Source organism: Berghia stephanieae, chromosome 1 (assembly GCF_034508935.2).
Source record: "Berghia stephanieae isolate SIO BIC M18660-M18661 chromosome 1, UCSD_Bste_1.3, whole genome shotgun sequence".
Lineage (NCBI taxonomy): Eukaryota > Metazoa > Mollusca > Gastropoda > Nudibranchia > Aeolidiidae > Berghia > Berghia stephanieae.
In genome coordinates, this window is record NC_088360.1 from 66,069,487 (window position 1) to 66,085,180 (window position 15,694).

The 15,694-nt window shown below is 35.2% G+C and overlaps 1 protein-coding gene across 2 annotated transcripts in view; it reads right to left on the reverse strand.

Annotated features, from left to right (window-relative positions):
• Positions 1 to 384: 384 nt before the first annotated feature.
• The window catches only part of LOC144979751 (orexin receptor type 2-like), a 218,224-nt gene continuing 202,914 nt past the window's right edge, over positions 385 to 15,694 (reverse strand). For both annotated transcript variants that reach the window (XM_078926750.1, XM_078926740.1), the window contains exons 5-7: positions 15,397 to 15,538; positions 3,210 to 3,334; positions 385 to 2,519 (exon numbers count right to left, since the gene is read on the reverse strand). In XM_078926750.1, the coding sequence (XP_078782876.1) occupies positions 2,344 to 2,519; positions 3,210 to 3,334; positions 15,397 to 15,538 (443 nt within the window). In that variant the 3' untranslated portion in view covers positions 385 to 2,343. The remainder of the gene's footprint in view (positions 2,520 to 3,209; positions 3,335 to 15,396; positions 15,539 to 15,694) is intronic.

A 15,694-nucleotide genomic window follows, 5' to 3' on the forward strand; every position in this document is an offset into this window, starting at 1 on the left:
AAGACGTTAAAAATCTATAGGTATCTATTTCAGATGTGAAATAACGTTGACAAACAATTTTGATACGACGTAAAATGATTGCGCAAGGTTTGAAGGATATCCCCAATCAACGGTACTGGAACCTGAAAAAAAGACCAAAAAAAAAAAAAAAAATCAAAAAAAAAAAAAAAAAAAAAAAATCAAAAACAAAACAAAAACAAAGAAACAAATAAGCAAACAATTCTTTTGCATCTTTTCATCATTCCTGATTATAATGAATCTATGTCGTCTAATGAAAAATTGTCAATTGTTAATAATTAAACTGCCATAAGATGGGAAGCCAATTTGTTCGTACAAATCATCAAGAAATAGACTTTTAAAGAGATCAACAAAGCATAAACAACGTTTAAAACTTGAAGTTATTTACTTTATTCCTGATTAATCAAAACAAGTTGAGATTATTTAATCAGATTCCCCCTCATGAGCCGGACAGTTATTTGACATATATTATCTTTTCGTCGAAGAAATTGCAGTGGACACGAACCAGATTCATTAGGAGCTATAGATCAAATCTAGAATATACAACAATCTTTGCTGGTATATTTGCCAAAACAAAATCAATTTTAAAAGCAAAACAAAAACATTTGAATTAGCCTGGACATAATAATTTAATAAATCAAAGCACCTGTCAACAAAATTAGGGACTGGGCGACTGAAGAGATACGCATTGCACTTCCAACCCGTGGAAACTGTGGCTGACACTTGGAATAACCTGGTCTTTTCTCGGGATAGACTATAAAAAAACAACAAATTCCTTCCCACCCTTTGAAGATGAATGAAGAGAATTTTGTTTACTAATAATATAATTCTGTGGTTTGCCCAAAAAATACACGACTTAGTTTTTGGGAGAATTGGTCTACCCCTGTGCTTTAATAGGTGTTTTTATTGAAAAGTGCACTCTTCGGCGAAAAAAATTCGCATGGAATACAAATCTCCCTCACCTTGGTGGAAGTATTAATTCTTGTAAGAACCGTTCTTAGCCTTGATTTACTATCAGGCTATTAGCACAGTATGAACTCCTCGAAATTCTCTTGATATAATGGAAGGAGATAACATTTCCTTTAAATACTGAGGAAAATGGTCATGGTCGTTTTAGTATCAAGATGAGATCTGGAGAAGTTCCTCAATCCATTTTTTTTTTAGTCTTTAAAAATTTCCACGAGTAGTGATTTTCACAACTCCAGAACTGTGAATGTGTCAAATTTCATGTAGGTATACAAGAAATATACCCTCACTGCGTCGAAGATTCACTTGCCATTTGTAATGATAACTGCTATGAAAAAGCATTGAGCACTTCTCCAGTAGGCCGGATTTGGGGTATATTGTTTCATGCACAAATCCATTTTGTCATATTGAATGAACATGGCTGCGCTGTCTCTATGGATGCTTGACGTGAATGTGTGTGTTACTTCGAGTGCGTCAGTCTGTTTCTAATATCGAGTTAGTAATTAAATTTTGTTTCCATAAATCTCTGCCCAGTGGAAGTGTTCTTAGCTTTTGAATGTCACTATGTGTGTTAAGGTGCTGAGGCAATTGGGTGTTTCCTTGTGTTGTTGAAATCAGTTCTTCGGTTGTTGTTTCTAAATAAATTTGATATTTTTTAGAAATTGATTCAATATTCCGAGGCAATAATGAAACAGTTGATGTTGACAGTCTTAGACAAGGTAAGAATTTAAAAGAGATCACCTCTCTGTTGTTTAAAAATGCCAACGAAGTATTCTGTGACCACGTTTTAAAATACAGTTTTTGACTTTTATTAGATTTTCGGACCTAGGACCAGCCCGAACTTGGAGAGCTTTCTTCGAGGTTACGAAATATTCAATATTGTCAAAAACGGTATGATAACACCCCAGTTATCCAGTTTTACAAAATAAAATCATCAATAAAGACAGTAAATGTGTAAAAATATCATAAGAATAAATAGAGTTTAAAAGTCAATACGAGATTAGAAGTATTTTAGCTTGATTAGCCAACAAAAATAAATCTGGTTTTACTCCCCTTTGCATTTGACTTCCGTTCGGTGCAGAGTACGGCAAATTATTTTAAAAGGCAAAGAAGTCATTTTTCTATAAATGACTGTTAAGCTTGACCTTCGATTTAAATTGTTTAAGCCAATAATTCGATTAGTCACACGCGTTCTTTAAAGCATTTTTAGCTTGATCAGTTTAATCCTATTAGAGACTATAAAAGGGGTGTTATAATAGTATTTTAATAGACTTAACACTCCACAATATTTGAACACTGTTCTTTTTGTATTCCAACTCTAAGATTGACATATAATGATAGATTTGATCATTTCTGGTGTCATGCCATGTCCCTATAGCTGGCCATGGTAACCTCTTCGGTATGGCAGTTGCTGTAGTTGCTATTGGTGAATGTCATGGTAAAGGGTCTACCATCTCGACGCCCACGAAAGGGACGCGTCCTGGTGCCGTAGATCAAACAGAAGCACGTTGTCTTGAACTCCTTCCGAAATTTATCTGGATTGAAAGATCATAAAATATTTTATGCTATGAAAAAGATTAATTAATGTATATCATTTTAAATCAAAATTATATTAAATGTCTATATGTTCATCTCCAAAAGAAATGTGTCTTTAGGGTCCTCTCCAAAGGAAAATTGGAATAGCCTAGACGTCAGCTACAGTGCAGCGCCGCAACACGAGTCCGGGCGAGGTGACTTGCTCAAGACCAAAGCGCGGCGGGGAGTTCGAACTCGGTACCTTCTGAGTACGATTAACAACTGTAATAATACGCAGGTCCACTCATTGAAAACAAAAAAGTAACCGGAGTAAGTTCAAAGAGAATGCTAAAGGGACAAATCAATTACGATAGTTTAGTTATAACAGGCAAAGATATAAGTGAAAGGACTGATTACAATAAGATTATTGGTGAATGAAAAAATAAACAATACAATATATGTAGAAGATTCTAATTTTCCTTTTTTTTGTTTACTCTAGAAATCTCACCTTTTAAGATCGATCATCATATGAAGTAAAAGTTTTCTTGCTAAAATGTAATGGTTTGAAAGAAATTAAGTCTCGGCTTCAATGAGTTAAAAAGGAAAACCCATTGGAATACTGTTAAAGAAATTCATAGTGGTGATTCTTATGTTTCATGGTATTATTATCTAAATGTGGTGAGTTTGAGGTGGAATGTACTAGAACTTACCACTCATGAAATTGTAGATGACAGGATTCAAGGCCGAGTTCAAATAGGGCAGCCAATGGGCGATAAGTGATTGGATAGCAGGTCCGTGTGGGTCGGTCTTATCGTAGAGAGGAACCTCAAAGTACCTAAGTAAATTATAGACAAAACAAATGTTACCAGTAAACAACCAGGAACAGCCTGCTTGGGAAACTTGCAAACACAAGATGGGGAACAGACCCGAAAACCCTAAGGACAACGGCCCTGGCACTTTGTTACTCCTCGGCCGAGTATTGCTCACCAGTCTGGGCTAGGTCAAGCCACGCCAATAAGATAGACCATGAACTAAACAATGCTTGTCGCATTATTACTGGAACACTGAGACCTACCCCCATACCAGCCATCTATAGACTAGCGGGGATAGCACCACCACACATCCGCAGAGACGCACAGACCAAAGTCCAGAAATACAAACAAGAAAGTGACACCAGACATCCTCTTTATGAGCATAACATCGTGCCAAGGAGACTGAAATCTAGGAAAAGCTTCCTGACAACTGAAGGCATCCACCCAGACCATGCAGCCATATACAGAGTGCATTCATGGAAAGAATGGGACTGCTGCCCAAATGATGCCATTCAGGAACCCAAAGAAGAATTGCCAAGCGGAGTAAATCTCCCCAGGAAAGATTGGTTGACACTGAACCGGGCAAGGTCTAAAGTGGGGAAGACCAAAACAACCTTACAAAAATGGGGACTTTCTTCAGACTGCCGATGTCAATGTGGACACACGGCTCAAAACATGGACCACATCCTTCACGAGTGCGAACCTGGACCACATATCAGTGATATGGACCTGAGAGGCTGCACTCCTGAAGCCATCCAATGGATCCACCACTGGCGCGACACAATATGATGACCAGTAAACAATAAACAATACAGAAACTCACACAAAAAATGTAAACGCGACAAACAAGAAAGTTAACAATAACGACAAAAAAATCAACTCCAAAACAAACGAAACCAAACAAATAACAGAAAATTAATCAAGACAAAAAAAAAAAAAAAAAAAAAAAAAAAAAAAAAAACAAACAAAAAAAACAAAACAAAACAAAACAAAAAAAAACAAAAAAACAAAACAAAACAAAACAAACAAACGAAAACCCCCCCCCCCCCAAAAAAAAAACAAACAAAAAGCAAGATAAGACAAAGCAATCAAACAGAAAAAGAAACAGACCGCGACGACAACAGAAGAAAACAATAACAAAACGACATAACAAAATATATATTAACACAAAAAAAGAAAGCAAAAATGGTTGCAACCAAACTGGAAGAATTCTGTTTTCGCTTATTTCACTTAGAGAAAACTTGTTGCACTCGTTAAATTGCTTTAAAATTGGACTAAACAACAACTGTTTAATAAAATTATTTCACTTGGACCGTCTGTTAAAAAAACAAACAAACCCACTTCACTTGATTATGGACAACATGGACATCGATAGTTGTGAAAGAAAATTAACACATTGAATTACAACAATTCAACATGGACTGGTTTCTTCTTCAATTGAGCCCAATGTCAATATAAAACTGTTCCTTATTTCGCTTAAGGGTGTAAAGGCACGAAATGGTCAAGATATCGCAAACTCACTAATTGTTAACGGAACACTATCACCTACACCCCCCTTTGGACTTTATTTACACCATGTACACCTGTTCAATTGTCTGCACATTTCCTGATGAATATTCTTTCTCCTAAACCTTCCCAGGTGCGTTCTGCCCTCAAGATTCGTCTCTTCATTTTCCCGCTATATTCTAATCTTCCCGTTAATCAAAATAATTGGATCCCATGGATAATCTAGAAAGTTCCATTCCTTCTTATTGTCTATTCCAAAAATTGCTTCGCGTGCAAATGTTGACAAAAGTCAATATCTAAGTAATAAATGTCACACACGCTAAAACACCCAGACAACAACCTGCTCCCAAATTTCAATCTTGTAAAAAGTTTTAACTATCTCCCGGTTGAAGGTAATTTACAATTGGCATGACCTGTCAAACTGGAATGAGATAATACTGTGAATTCAATGCAATTTATTATTATTACTATTATCATTCGTGTTTATTTTATTTGCGCTTTATTCTATGGGTGTTCTTAAGTTGAAATATTTGTATAAAACCATAGCTTTTATTAAAATATTATTATTCTTTAATTAACATGAAACATGCTATTACTTTCATTTAAATTCAATATGTATATTATATGATACCTTCCACACATCATAATCATAGTTATAATCCCTAAATTATAAAATATAAAGGACAAAGCCCAGTTAAATTGTCATCATGTAAGACAGGTCATTTGTCAGTTGATGTTTGATATACAAATGTTATAATTAAAATTATTATCATTAACATCGAGGTATTGCTTCTCCTTGCCTTTGGTCGGAAATAAAAGCTATTGTGATGTGCCGTTCAAGGATGAAACGGTGGCGAAAGATATACTCAAATTGGCTCTTAGACCTTTTTGTTTTACTGTAACTGAAAGCCCCTGGCACACCAGAACAATCATTGAACGCCAGAACATTCCGGCACCCTAGAAACAGTCCAGGTCATACCAGTGCACAAGGCACCATTCCCTGTCTCAACAAGACTGTCAGCTAGAATCAACCAAGCCTGGTTTGGAAGTCTTCAAGAATCGAATCTTGTGATCGACAGCCGGCTGCATTAAAGTTAAGGTGAACGGCTGCACGATATATATATATATATATATATATATATATATATATATATATATATATATATATATATATATGAAATTAGATCCAGTCAATTAGAACCATTCTTTCTGTGATTAGATAAAGACATGTATTATACAATGGTCGGTGATGTCAGAGACTGCCAAAATATCTAGTAATGATATATTATTATTATTATTATATATTATATTATTATTATTATATTATTTATTATTATTATTATATTTTATTATTAATTATTATTATATATATATAATAATAATATATATATAATAATAATAAATAAAATAATAATAATAATAAAAAAAATAATAAATAATAATAATAATATATATAATAATAATAATAATAATAATAATAATTTGTGGCTATGTGGTCTAGCGGTATGACCCTCCCCTTGAGATCGGTATATCTTGGATTCTGGTCTCATTCTGAGCGGGCGCATAGTGAGTCCCTGGAAAAGACTCTTTACTCACATTCACTCACCGTACTCGGGCGTAAAATGAGTATCTGGCCATTAACAGTGTTGTCCCTGCCGGGGAAAAAATTGTAATATCGCCTCATGTCTTAGCCTACATGTGTTGCTGTTTGCTAGGGACCCTTGCAAAGAGCGTTGAACTCAATTTTTGTTTCTTTGATTGATTTTGTTTGTATGTTTGTTTTCTTGCCGTTTTTTAAATGTGTAAACATTTTGGTTTGTCCTTTAAGTGGGACCTTTGATCGGGCTGGCTGGAACTTTTAGCTAGTGTCGAAATGGGGGCATCGGTGGATTACTCGAGGATTTCCATATATGAACCAGTCCCTTTTGTCTTGCTTTTTCTTTGGTGTTCCAGACGTTTCTCTCTATTATCTCACTTCTCATCTGGCATAGTTACCTAATCAGTCAAGAGACGCACATCCCTCACTCTACGTGTAACATACTATGCCTGAGTGTATTTTCATGTTGATCGGTCAGTCACATGTCTCACTAGACTTTTGTTGCGTCGTCGTACAAAGTACACAGAGAAACGCCAATGGTACACACAATAACTTCAATAAACCTACTTCCACCTCATGACCGCTACCTATAAGTTATGGGTGTCATGTGTACCTTCCTCTTTTCTTGTTGAGTACGTAGCTTTTCTCAACTGGGTGCTAAACTTTCAACTCACACCCACGTTGTAGCCATGTTCCAAAAATATTTCCCTTTTTAGCCCTGCATGATTATATGTTATATAGGCCGTAGAGTGGGGATTTTTACATTTCCCGTTGTAGGCGAGCTCCCGTTGCAACCGAGGCCGTTGTACGCGAGCTGTACTGTATATCATTCAAATTATCCATTCTTCCTTCCACCCATATTTTCTATATCTTTTACTGTAACAATCTAATTAACCTTTTATACTTAATTGTTATTCTTGTATTGTCATGGTCTCAAGTGAGTAAAGAGCTACTCGACTATGCATAAAGATATATGTAGAATGAGGCCCCAGAATTTACTAGTTACTATAAATGAAAAACAATTAACGATTTGTTTACAATGAAATAAAAATAATGATGAAATTTAATTAAAAGAGATAAACAGTGATCGTGGCAGTTACAAATAGGGATGTGAATATATTACGTAACTTATGATAATATGTCAGGTTCGTAAGTTTACGTTTCCAGGCAGTTGACAGGCTTGGATGATATATTCGTCTGATAACAGGCTCGGGCTCGTAAAATTCCACTTCCAGGCAATTGGTAAGGGGTTATTGTATGGTTCTTTGACAGCGGGCTCAGGTTTGATCCTTGAAGATTATACAATCAAAGTTAACAGCTCCGGCGTCTTAATGGTGTAGATATAATATCTACAAAGTCCCAAAAGATAAAAATCTTCCAGTATATCGGCCTTTTTAAAAAATCTGCCAAATTCCTGTCCTGTGACGAAAATTGGATCTTTGAAATATTTGATGCATATATTGTTAGCAAATACTTGCTTACACAGTCTCACTACACATTACTAACTTGTATGAAACATAAAAAACGAAAATCGAGAGAGATTCAGGATAGTTATGACGTTTTGTATTGACTGGGGTTGAGGAAAATACCCTGTCCTTTTTTTTGCATGGCGGCTTTAAGTCGAATTTTTAACAAAATGGAGTGTCTTGTTGTATACACCTATGAATTCACCTGATGCAAATTGCCATCTTCTAACATCCTCATAAAAGTTTGTAACAATCAGACTTTTTAAAGTTTTATTATATATTAAAGCTGGCTACCCAAGCTGGCTACTCATTCCTGTAACAGCAATGAAAATTAACCAATTAAAATCCTCTTAACAATAGAAGTGCAACTAACAATGTTTTCTCACCGTAGCTACCCCTTTTCCATCACGGCCGAAACTACAAACACATGATTTTTTCATTCAGTGTGATTTCCAGTTCAACACCGCTTCAAGAATGGTGAGTAATGTTCAACATTAGACCATGACCCTCATTCCTGTTACCAGGGCTTGTTATTTAAATAAGAACTTGTATTAAAAATAAAAAGTATCAGTTTATAGCTTTTTTAAGGCTCTAAATAATAGTCATACTTTAATGTTGGAGTAAATCATATTTTAGGGATAGTATGAATCGAAGCGAGATAAACTCATCCCTGTTACACTCATTCCTGTTACACCTTGTTTTGTAACAGGAATGAGGGATGTAACAGGAATGAGAGAAACATAACAGGAATGAGTAACATGAATGAGGAATGTGAACTTTCTTAAAATGAAACACATGTTTTATTGTCACTAAGTCCTTTGGAGCATAATGGCCCATAGAATCGGAGCTTATCCCTGTTTCTGTAGCATGAAACAGACATTTAACTTATGAATACGAGGTTGGTCTATAGCAAATTACATTCCACAGCAGCACTGGTACCATGCTATACACCTGGGTGAAGCAAAGTGAAGCAACCGGAATGAATTTCCTTGATTAAGGAAACCACTCTATGGTTGTGGAGGTTTTCGAACCTGTTATCTCCAAGTCGGGAGTCCCTTTCGGTAACCACTCGGCCACGGCGCCTCCACATGGTTTATCGATTCATAGCATATTCTTTTGTTTCATAAGGATGTGTTTGGTAAAGTGTTTTGTAAACCACTGAAGTGTTACAGGCCTATGTCCATTGAAGTGGTAACATTCATTGTTACAACGTTACCATTAAAAACAATTTTTATTGTTTACATAATTATTTCTTCCATTGCTGAAAGACTATTTTTAGTGCAAAGTTACCTTGCCAATACCAAATGCCTAATGTCCAAACATAGTTTGTTGCCTGTTAGGCTCAGATACATTTTAGATGATTACTATGATTTTAACGGCCCGGTATCGGGCATTGTATCACATAATAGTCTTCTTTGTTTCTTGACTTTATTCATGTTACACCTTGTTTTGTAATAGGAATGAGGGTGGCGAAATGTAACTTGATATTATTGTTCATTTTCAAGGGTCATAGCTTTGTTGTAACGATTGTTTTATTTTGTTTTCTTATCACAAAGGCCAAAAAAGCCATGATGTCAGCCGAGAGCAACGACTTTACCGCCAAAGACGAGATGGAGTTCCTATTCGACGTGCTGTTAATCTTAAAAAAGAACAAGACAAATACCAGAGCGACAAATCGAATGGAAAGAAAAAGTCCATAAAAGATAAGACACCAAGAGAACAACGCAAACAGAGAAAGAATTGGATAAAAAATTATCACACACACACTACAAACCGGAAACAGCAAAATCTTGACCTGAGTTACACTCCATCCTCACACTCAAAATCTTCACTCCAGTATGTCTCTCGTCAAAGATATCAAGCTACTAAAACAGCCAATGAAACCTAAATGTTGAAAAACCAAAGGTTTGAAGAAGTGAAAAGGCTGTCCTCTCTTTCTCAATCGAAAAAGAAATCCAAAAAGTACAAAAAGCGCTTGGACAGGTCATTAAAAATAAAAAAAGACTTTCGTTGACACCCCGATCAAAATCTAGAAAAACTTTTGAAAGATAGCAGAAAAAACAAAAAAGTGAAAAGAACATTACAAAATCATTTTGCACTCCTATAAGACATCAACCATTTGAGGAACAGAAGGCACATGTACACATCCGTGAAACATCTGGCAGCTGGTATGACTCTCAAAAAATATAATTTCTTGGAAAAATTCGGAAACAACGTCAAATGCCTCCAAAATGTCCAGATCTTGTCAAGCAAATAGTAAGAGTTTTTTTCCTGAAAGGTGACACTTCTAAATTAGCTCCAGGAAAGAGAAATACAAAAACAAGAATAAAGTCAAGAAACAAAGAAGACAAATATGTGATACAATGTCACATTTGTACAAGCGATACATCTCTTGCAACCCATACGTGTCATTTTCTTCATTCTACCGACTTAAGCCATTTTGGGTTGCTACTCCAAGAAAAAGGGACAGAGAAACATGTGCATGTAAAAAAATGTGAAAACATTAACATGCTTACTTCAGCGCTTTGGAGAAAAGGAGTCAAGAATGTTCAATAATGTTGTTGGTCACATCAATTAAATTTCATTTCTACAAAGTGATTTGAAGCAACAGGTTTTCAAAGGTAATGATGGAGACATGCCCGAAGTTGCACCGGTTGACTTAAACAGTGATTCAAGGGATGAACATGACCAAGATGACATAGACATTAAGGTGATGTCGACTGAAATCGATTACAATGGTTTTATCAAAGATTGAATGAATGGAAATCATTTGATGAAGTGGTTGATGAATGTGAAAATCAAGCATTACGTGTTTGTGAAATAGTTGGGGCCAGCAGAAGTGTAATCAAAACTCGCATTGGTATTGACAATAGGTGTACACATTTAATTTCAAATGATATACCTAGATCTCTGTGTGATGGGAAACAGTTATTTCCAGTCAAGCTGAGGGCCGATGGGGATTGCCTGCCTCCCTGTGGTGCAGTGTATGCATTTGGCAAAGACACACAAACAGACAAAATACGAGTAAGATTGATACAAGAGCTGGCTTTACACAAGGACCATTATTTGTCAGATTCAAACCTTGCTTCACTCAATGACAACATCCAGACAGTTGTTGAATTTTTGTCACAAACTTGGACCTTTATATTCCCGATGTTAACATAAGTGATAAAGATACCCTGGAAGAGTTGTTCAAACTGGACGTTATGTCATTAAGTAAGCCAAAATCATACATGGGTATGTGGTAGCTTCTCGCTCTTTCCATTGTTTTAAAAATGCCTCTTTTGTCTGTTTATCCAAACATTCCGAACTGCCACGAAAGAGTATCCTGAATTTAACAATGTTGGTGCTCTCTTGTGGGTCTCTACCAACATAAGCCCCAAATCATCGTATAGGCGCCCTAACCATTTTGTTCCCCTTCTGAGTTTCAATTACTAAGCGTATTGAATTTATAATCCTTTCGAATAAATATGTTGTAATTACTCATTCCTGTAACAGAAAACTCATTCCTGATACGTCCACTCATTCCTGTTACACAAGCTCATTCCTGTTAAGAATGACTTTTTCATGTTTTTCATGCTAAATATAAATACTTGAAAGGAAATATTATTTGTGGTGGTTTAACACTTATATACCTAGACTATGGTAAACAATTTTTATTTTTGTCATTTTCCTATAAATTTTTGGAGATGATGATTGCTCAAATAATATCCTTTGTTTTCAAAAACTGATTTCTGAATGCCTTTTGTAAAACAATAAATGTCATTTTGTTGTCAAAATTAGTATCAATGCTCTGTGTTTATTGTTTTTCAATGTTTTATTTCAATAGTTGTCCAAAAATGTGTTAACTTATGTAATGTGACATATTTTTAAAGCGTAACAGGAATGAGTCACATGTAGATTGTAATTCACAAATACTTAAATAAGTGACCAATGAAAACTCATTAAGGCCTGTTATTACAATTTTATGTCGCATACATATCACAGAAAGCATACACAAAATAATGAGTATGTTGGAAATACTTGACTTTTCAAAAATTGGAGGACTCGAATTTGGCGTTATTTTGAAAACGGCCGATATATAAGGAATAGAGCGACTGGCCGTCCGGCATAGATTGTGGAGAGAAGTGAGTGTCGAATGTTAGACCTATCAGCTTTTATAATAAATGGCTACGTGACAGAATGTAGAACGAAAAGTATTCACTAATTAGAAATTAATTCGAGGGAAGGCTATAAAAGGAAAGACGATCTAATATTAGAAGGTAAAGTTTATCTAAGCCTACCGAAATATAACTGGAGTGAGATGAATTCAGTTCTTAATAAAATAAAATTTAATAAGATGATTGTGAACAACCTTTACTGTGACACCCCCACCCACGTTTAAAATATACTCTTTAACCATTATGGGAAAGATAGATTTTACAAACGGAAGTAAATTTACTATCATGATACTCTAGCATTAATCCATTGTTATGATTTGTACTACAATTAAATTATTTATTAACTAGACATGGAAATGTTTATCTTAACGTAGGTATATGAATGGGTGACAATAACAATGAAAGATTGTGATTACAAATCATTGTGATGAACAACATGATGGCAATGTGATTACAAATCATTGTGATAAACAATAGTGATGGCAATGAAGCATGATTTAAGTCGATGATATGAAGGTAATTTACTGAATGAAATGAATGAAAATGTAAATGGAATATTGACATTTCAATTATTAATCATAAATGAGTGAAAATTCATAACAATAATAGATAAAGAGAAGATTTCCCAAATCATGAATGGGTATGGTATATATATCCAAACAATACTCAATGTTACATTAAGTTGGGTCATCATGTTTACAAATAAAATTATCGAATTTGTGCGTTCTGATTTGGCATAGTTTGCGAGGTAACTAACAGTATGCATGGGAGGTTAAGTTATACCCTTCTCACGTGTTTACACTAATCGAGAAAGTAGGTCGGCGTGAATATTTTCACAGCCTGGTATGTGAGAGATACTGAAAGAGTAATTTTGCAAAAATAGACTCCACCTTAGTACTCTACTATTATTCATTTTGTTATTTCTTATGTACGTGAGTGGTTTATGGTCCGTTTCGACCACAAACTCTTTTAGCAGTAATTATCTGCTGAATGTCTTTAAAGCAAAGACGATGGCCAGTCCTTCACGCTCTATTACAGAGTATCGTGATTCTCTGTCCAATAATTTTCTGCTTGCATATAAGCAAGGCATTAGAGTTCCCTCATGCTCCTGTAATAGTACACCTGCGATGCCCTTATCAGACGCGTCAGTTCTTACAACAAATTCTTTTGACATGTCGGGTAATTTAAGAATTGGTTCTGAACAGAGTAATGCCTTTAATTGGTTAAAGCTATTCTGACACGCTTCTGTCCAAACAATTTTGTTCGGTGACCCATTCTTTGTCAGATTTGTTAGCGGTGTCGCGATGTGCGCGAAGTTGTAAATGTATTTCCTGTAAAAATTTAGGAGCCCAAGTACTTTGCGTACTTCTTTTTTTGTCTTAGGTGGTTGCAATTGTGCGATTTTTGTTTGTTTTTCTGTCTCGGGTGTCTGTGTCCCATGACCAACGGTATGATTAATCCTGCATTTGAAGCTTCGATATTAGTAAACATAGGTTGCGACACTGTGTCTCTATCAAAATATTTTTTTAGCATGTTTGCATGGAATGTCTTTGTTGTGTTGTTAATTTGAATCTCGTAATTAACATTAGATTTTACTGCTGTTATTTTGAATGGTCCTTTCCATGTAGCTAAAAGTTTACTCGAGTCATCAGGTAAGAGTATTAGTACTTTGTCACCAATCTCAAATTTTCTTGATTTGCTTTTGCGATCAGAGTATTCCTTGTATTTCTCTGCTTTTTTAGTGACGGATTCCTGTGCTAGCTTACACGTGTCCTCTATTCTGTCTTTTAGGTATCTTACATATTCGTAAGCAAACATAATTTCGTTATTGTCCTCCTCATTCCCTTTACAAATGTCGGCTACTATATTGATCGGGCCGCGAGGTGATCGTCCATACATCAACTCAAATGGGGAGTAGCCTGTAGATTCTTGGGGTATTTCTCTATATGCAAATAGGATTGCTGTCCCAATCATCTGGTTTTTCTGCTGACACTTTTCTTAACATATTCTTTAGAGTGCCATTAAATCTTTCACAAAGACCATTTGCTTGGGGGTGGTAGGGAGTTGTGAATGAATGTTGGATTCCCATGAGTTTCATGGTTTGTTACTAGGATCATCTTGTTTCACTTGCGTGTTCCGAGTGATTGATCGGCTCGTTCTATTTGAGTATTGAACTTTAGGTGTACATGGACTCTGTTGTCTTTACTCACTTGTTACTATTACAAATTTTATAAAGGATCTTTAGGTTATTCTTAATCACCGCTAGATGAAACGTAAGCCTTTTGTGGTTTAGGTTGAGTGGCGCGGCTTGTAACGATCGCCCATAGCGCATACTAGGCTCGAGGCCAAACTATTACGATTATCATTTGTATACGAAACCATATAAAGCTCAAAATCCTGCCACAGATTGGTGGATGGGAGTGTTAGAGAGGGGATACGGATTTAAAACAAACAAAATCTGAATAATGATTAATTTGGGCTGTGAATAATAATAATAATGATAATAATAATAATGATAATAATAATAATAATAATAATAATAATAATAATAATAATAATAATAATAATAATAATAATAATAATAATAATAATAATAATAGAAAAAAAGATATGTTTGTTTGATTGTTTTTAAGGGTTTTACGGCGCTCGCAACACATTAAAGTCATATCAGCGCCAGTAAAAAGGAAGAAAGGGGATAGTAAAAAGTTCTAGAATTTCAATTAAAGCACCCAAGAAAAGGTAAGATAAAGGGGAATTGGTTCAAATAGGAAACAGATGTAGATTCCAAGAGCACACTATCAAAGTACTTAGTTTGAGATCCCTAAAAGTTTCATCCATACACAAACACACGTCCCAACTAAGAGGAATACACTCAAATGTTTGCAAATCATATATTCTAATACGTAAATAAAACACAATACCGTACATAACAGAGAGATGATTTACTAGGAAAGAAAAATCATCTCCCAAAACTAACTATACATCTGACTGTTTCCCTCTCAGCCTGGGTATCCGGCCAGGACCAGGACAAAACCAAGAAATCTCATTTCAAGACAAAGACAGAAAGCTGTTGGAAAACAAGTACAGGTGAATAGAAGACATAGTAAGTACCTCCCTGCCCACTATGGGAGGTCAGGAACCCCACCCAGAATAATAATAATAATAAATAATAATAATAATAATAATAATAATAATAATAATATATAATAATAATAATAATAATAATAATAATAATATAATGATAATAATAATAATAATAATAAGAAGAAGAAGACGAAGAAGAAGAAGAAGAAGAAGAAGAAGAAGAAGAAGAAGAAGAAGAAGAAGAAGAAGAAGAAGAAACTACTTAACCTCACCTGAAGACGTTCAGTAGATGGACGGGTAAGTAACAGATGCCAAATACGATTACGATGGCGATGAGCATACGGGCCGCCTTCCTTCTAGACAAGATTTGTTCCTCTTGGGAGTTCCGGTTTCCATCAAGCATTGGCTTACGGCCTGAAATTAGAAACCAAATGGGACATTCCACCTTAATTTACTGTACATAGGTTTATGTTGTATTTATAGATCGTTTATAGATGTTCATCAAAATTTAGCGCTGATATAACAATAGAAATACAATACAAAGCCCATACATGAATGTTGTTTTCTGAA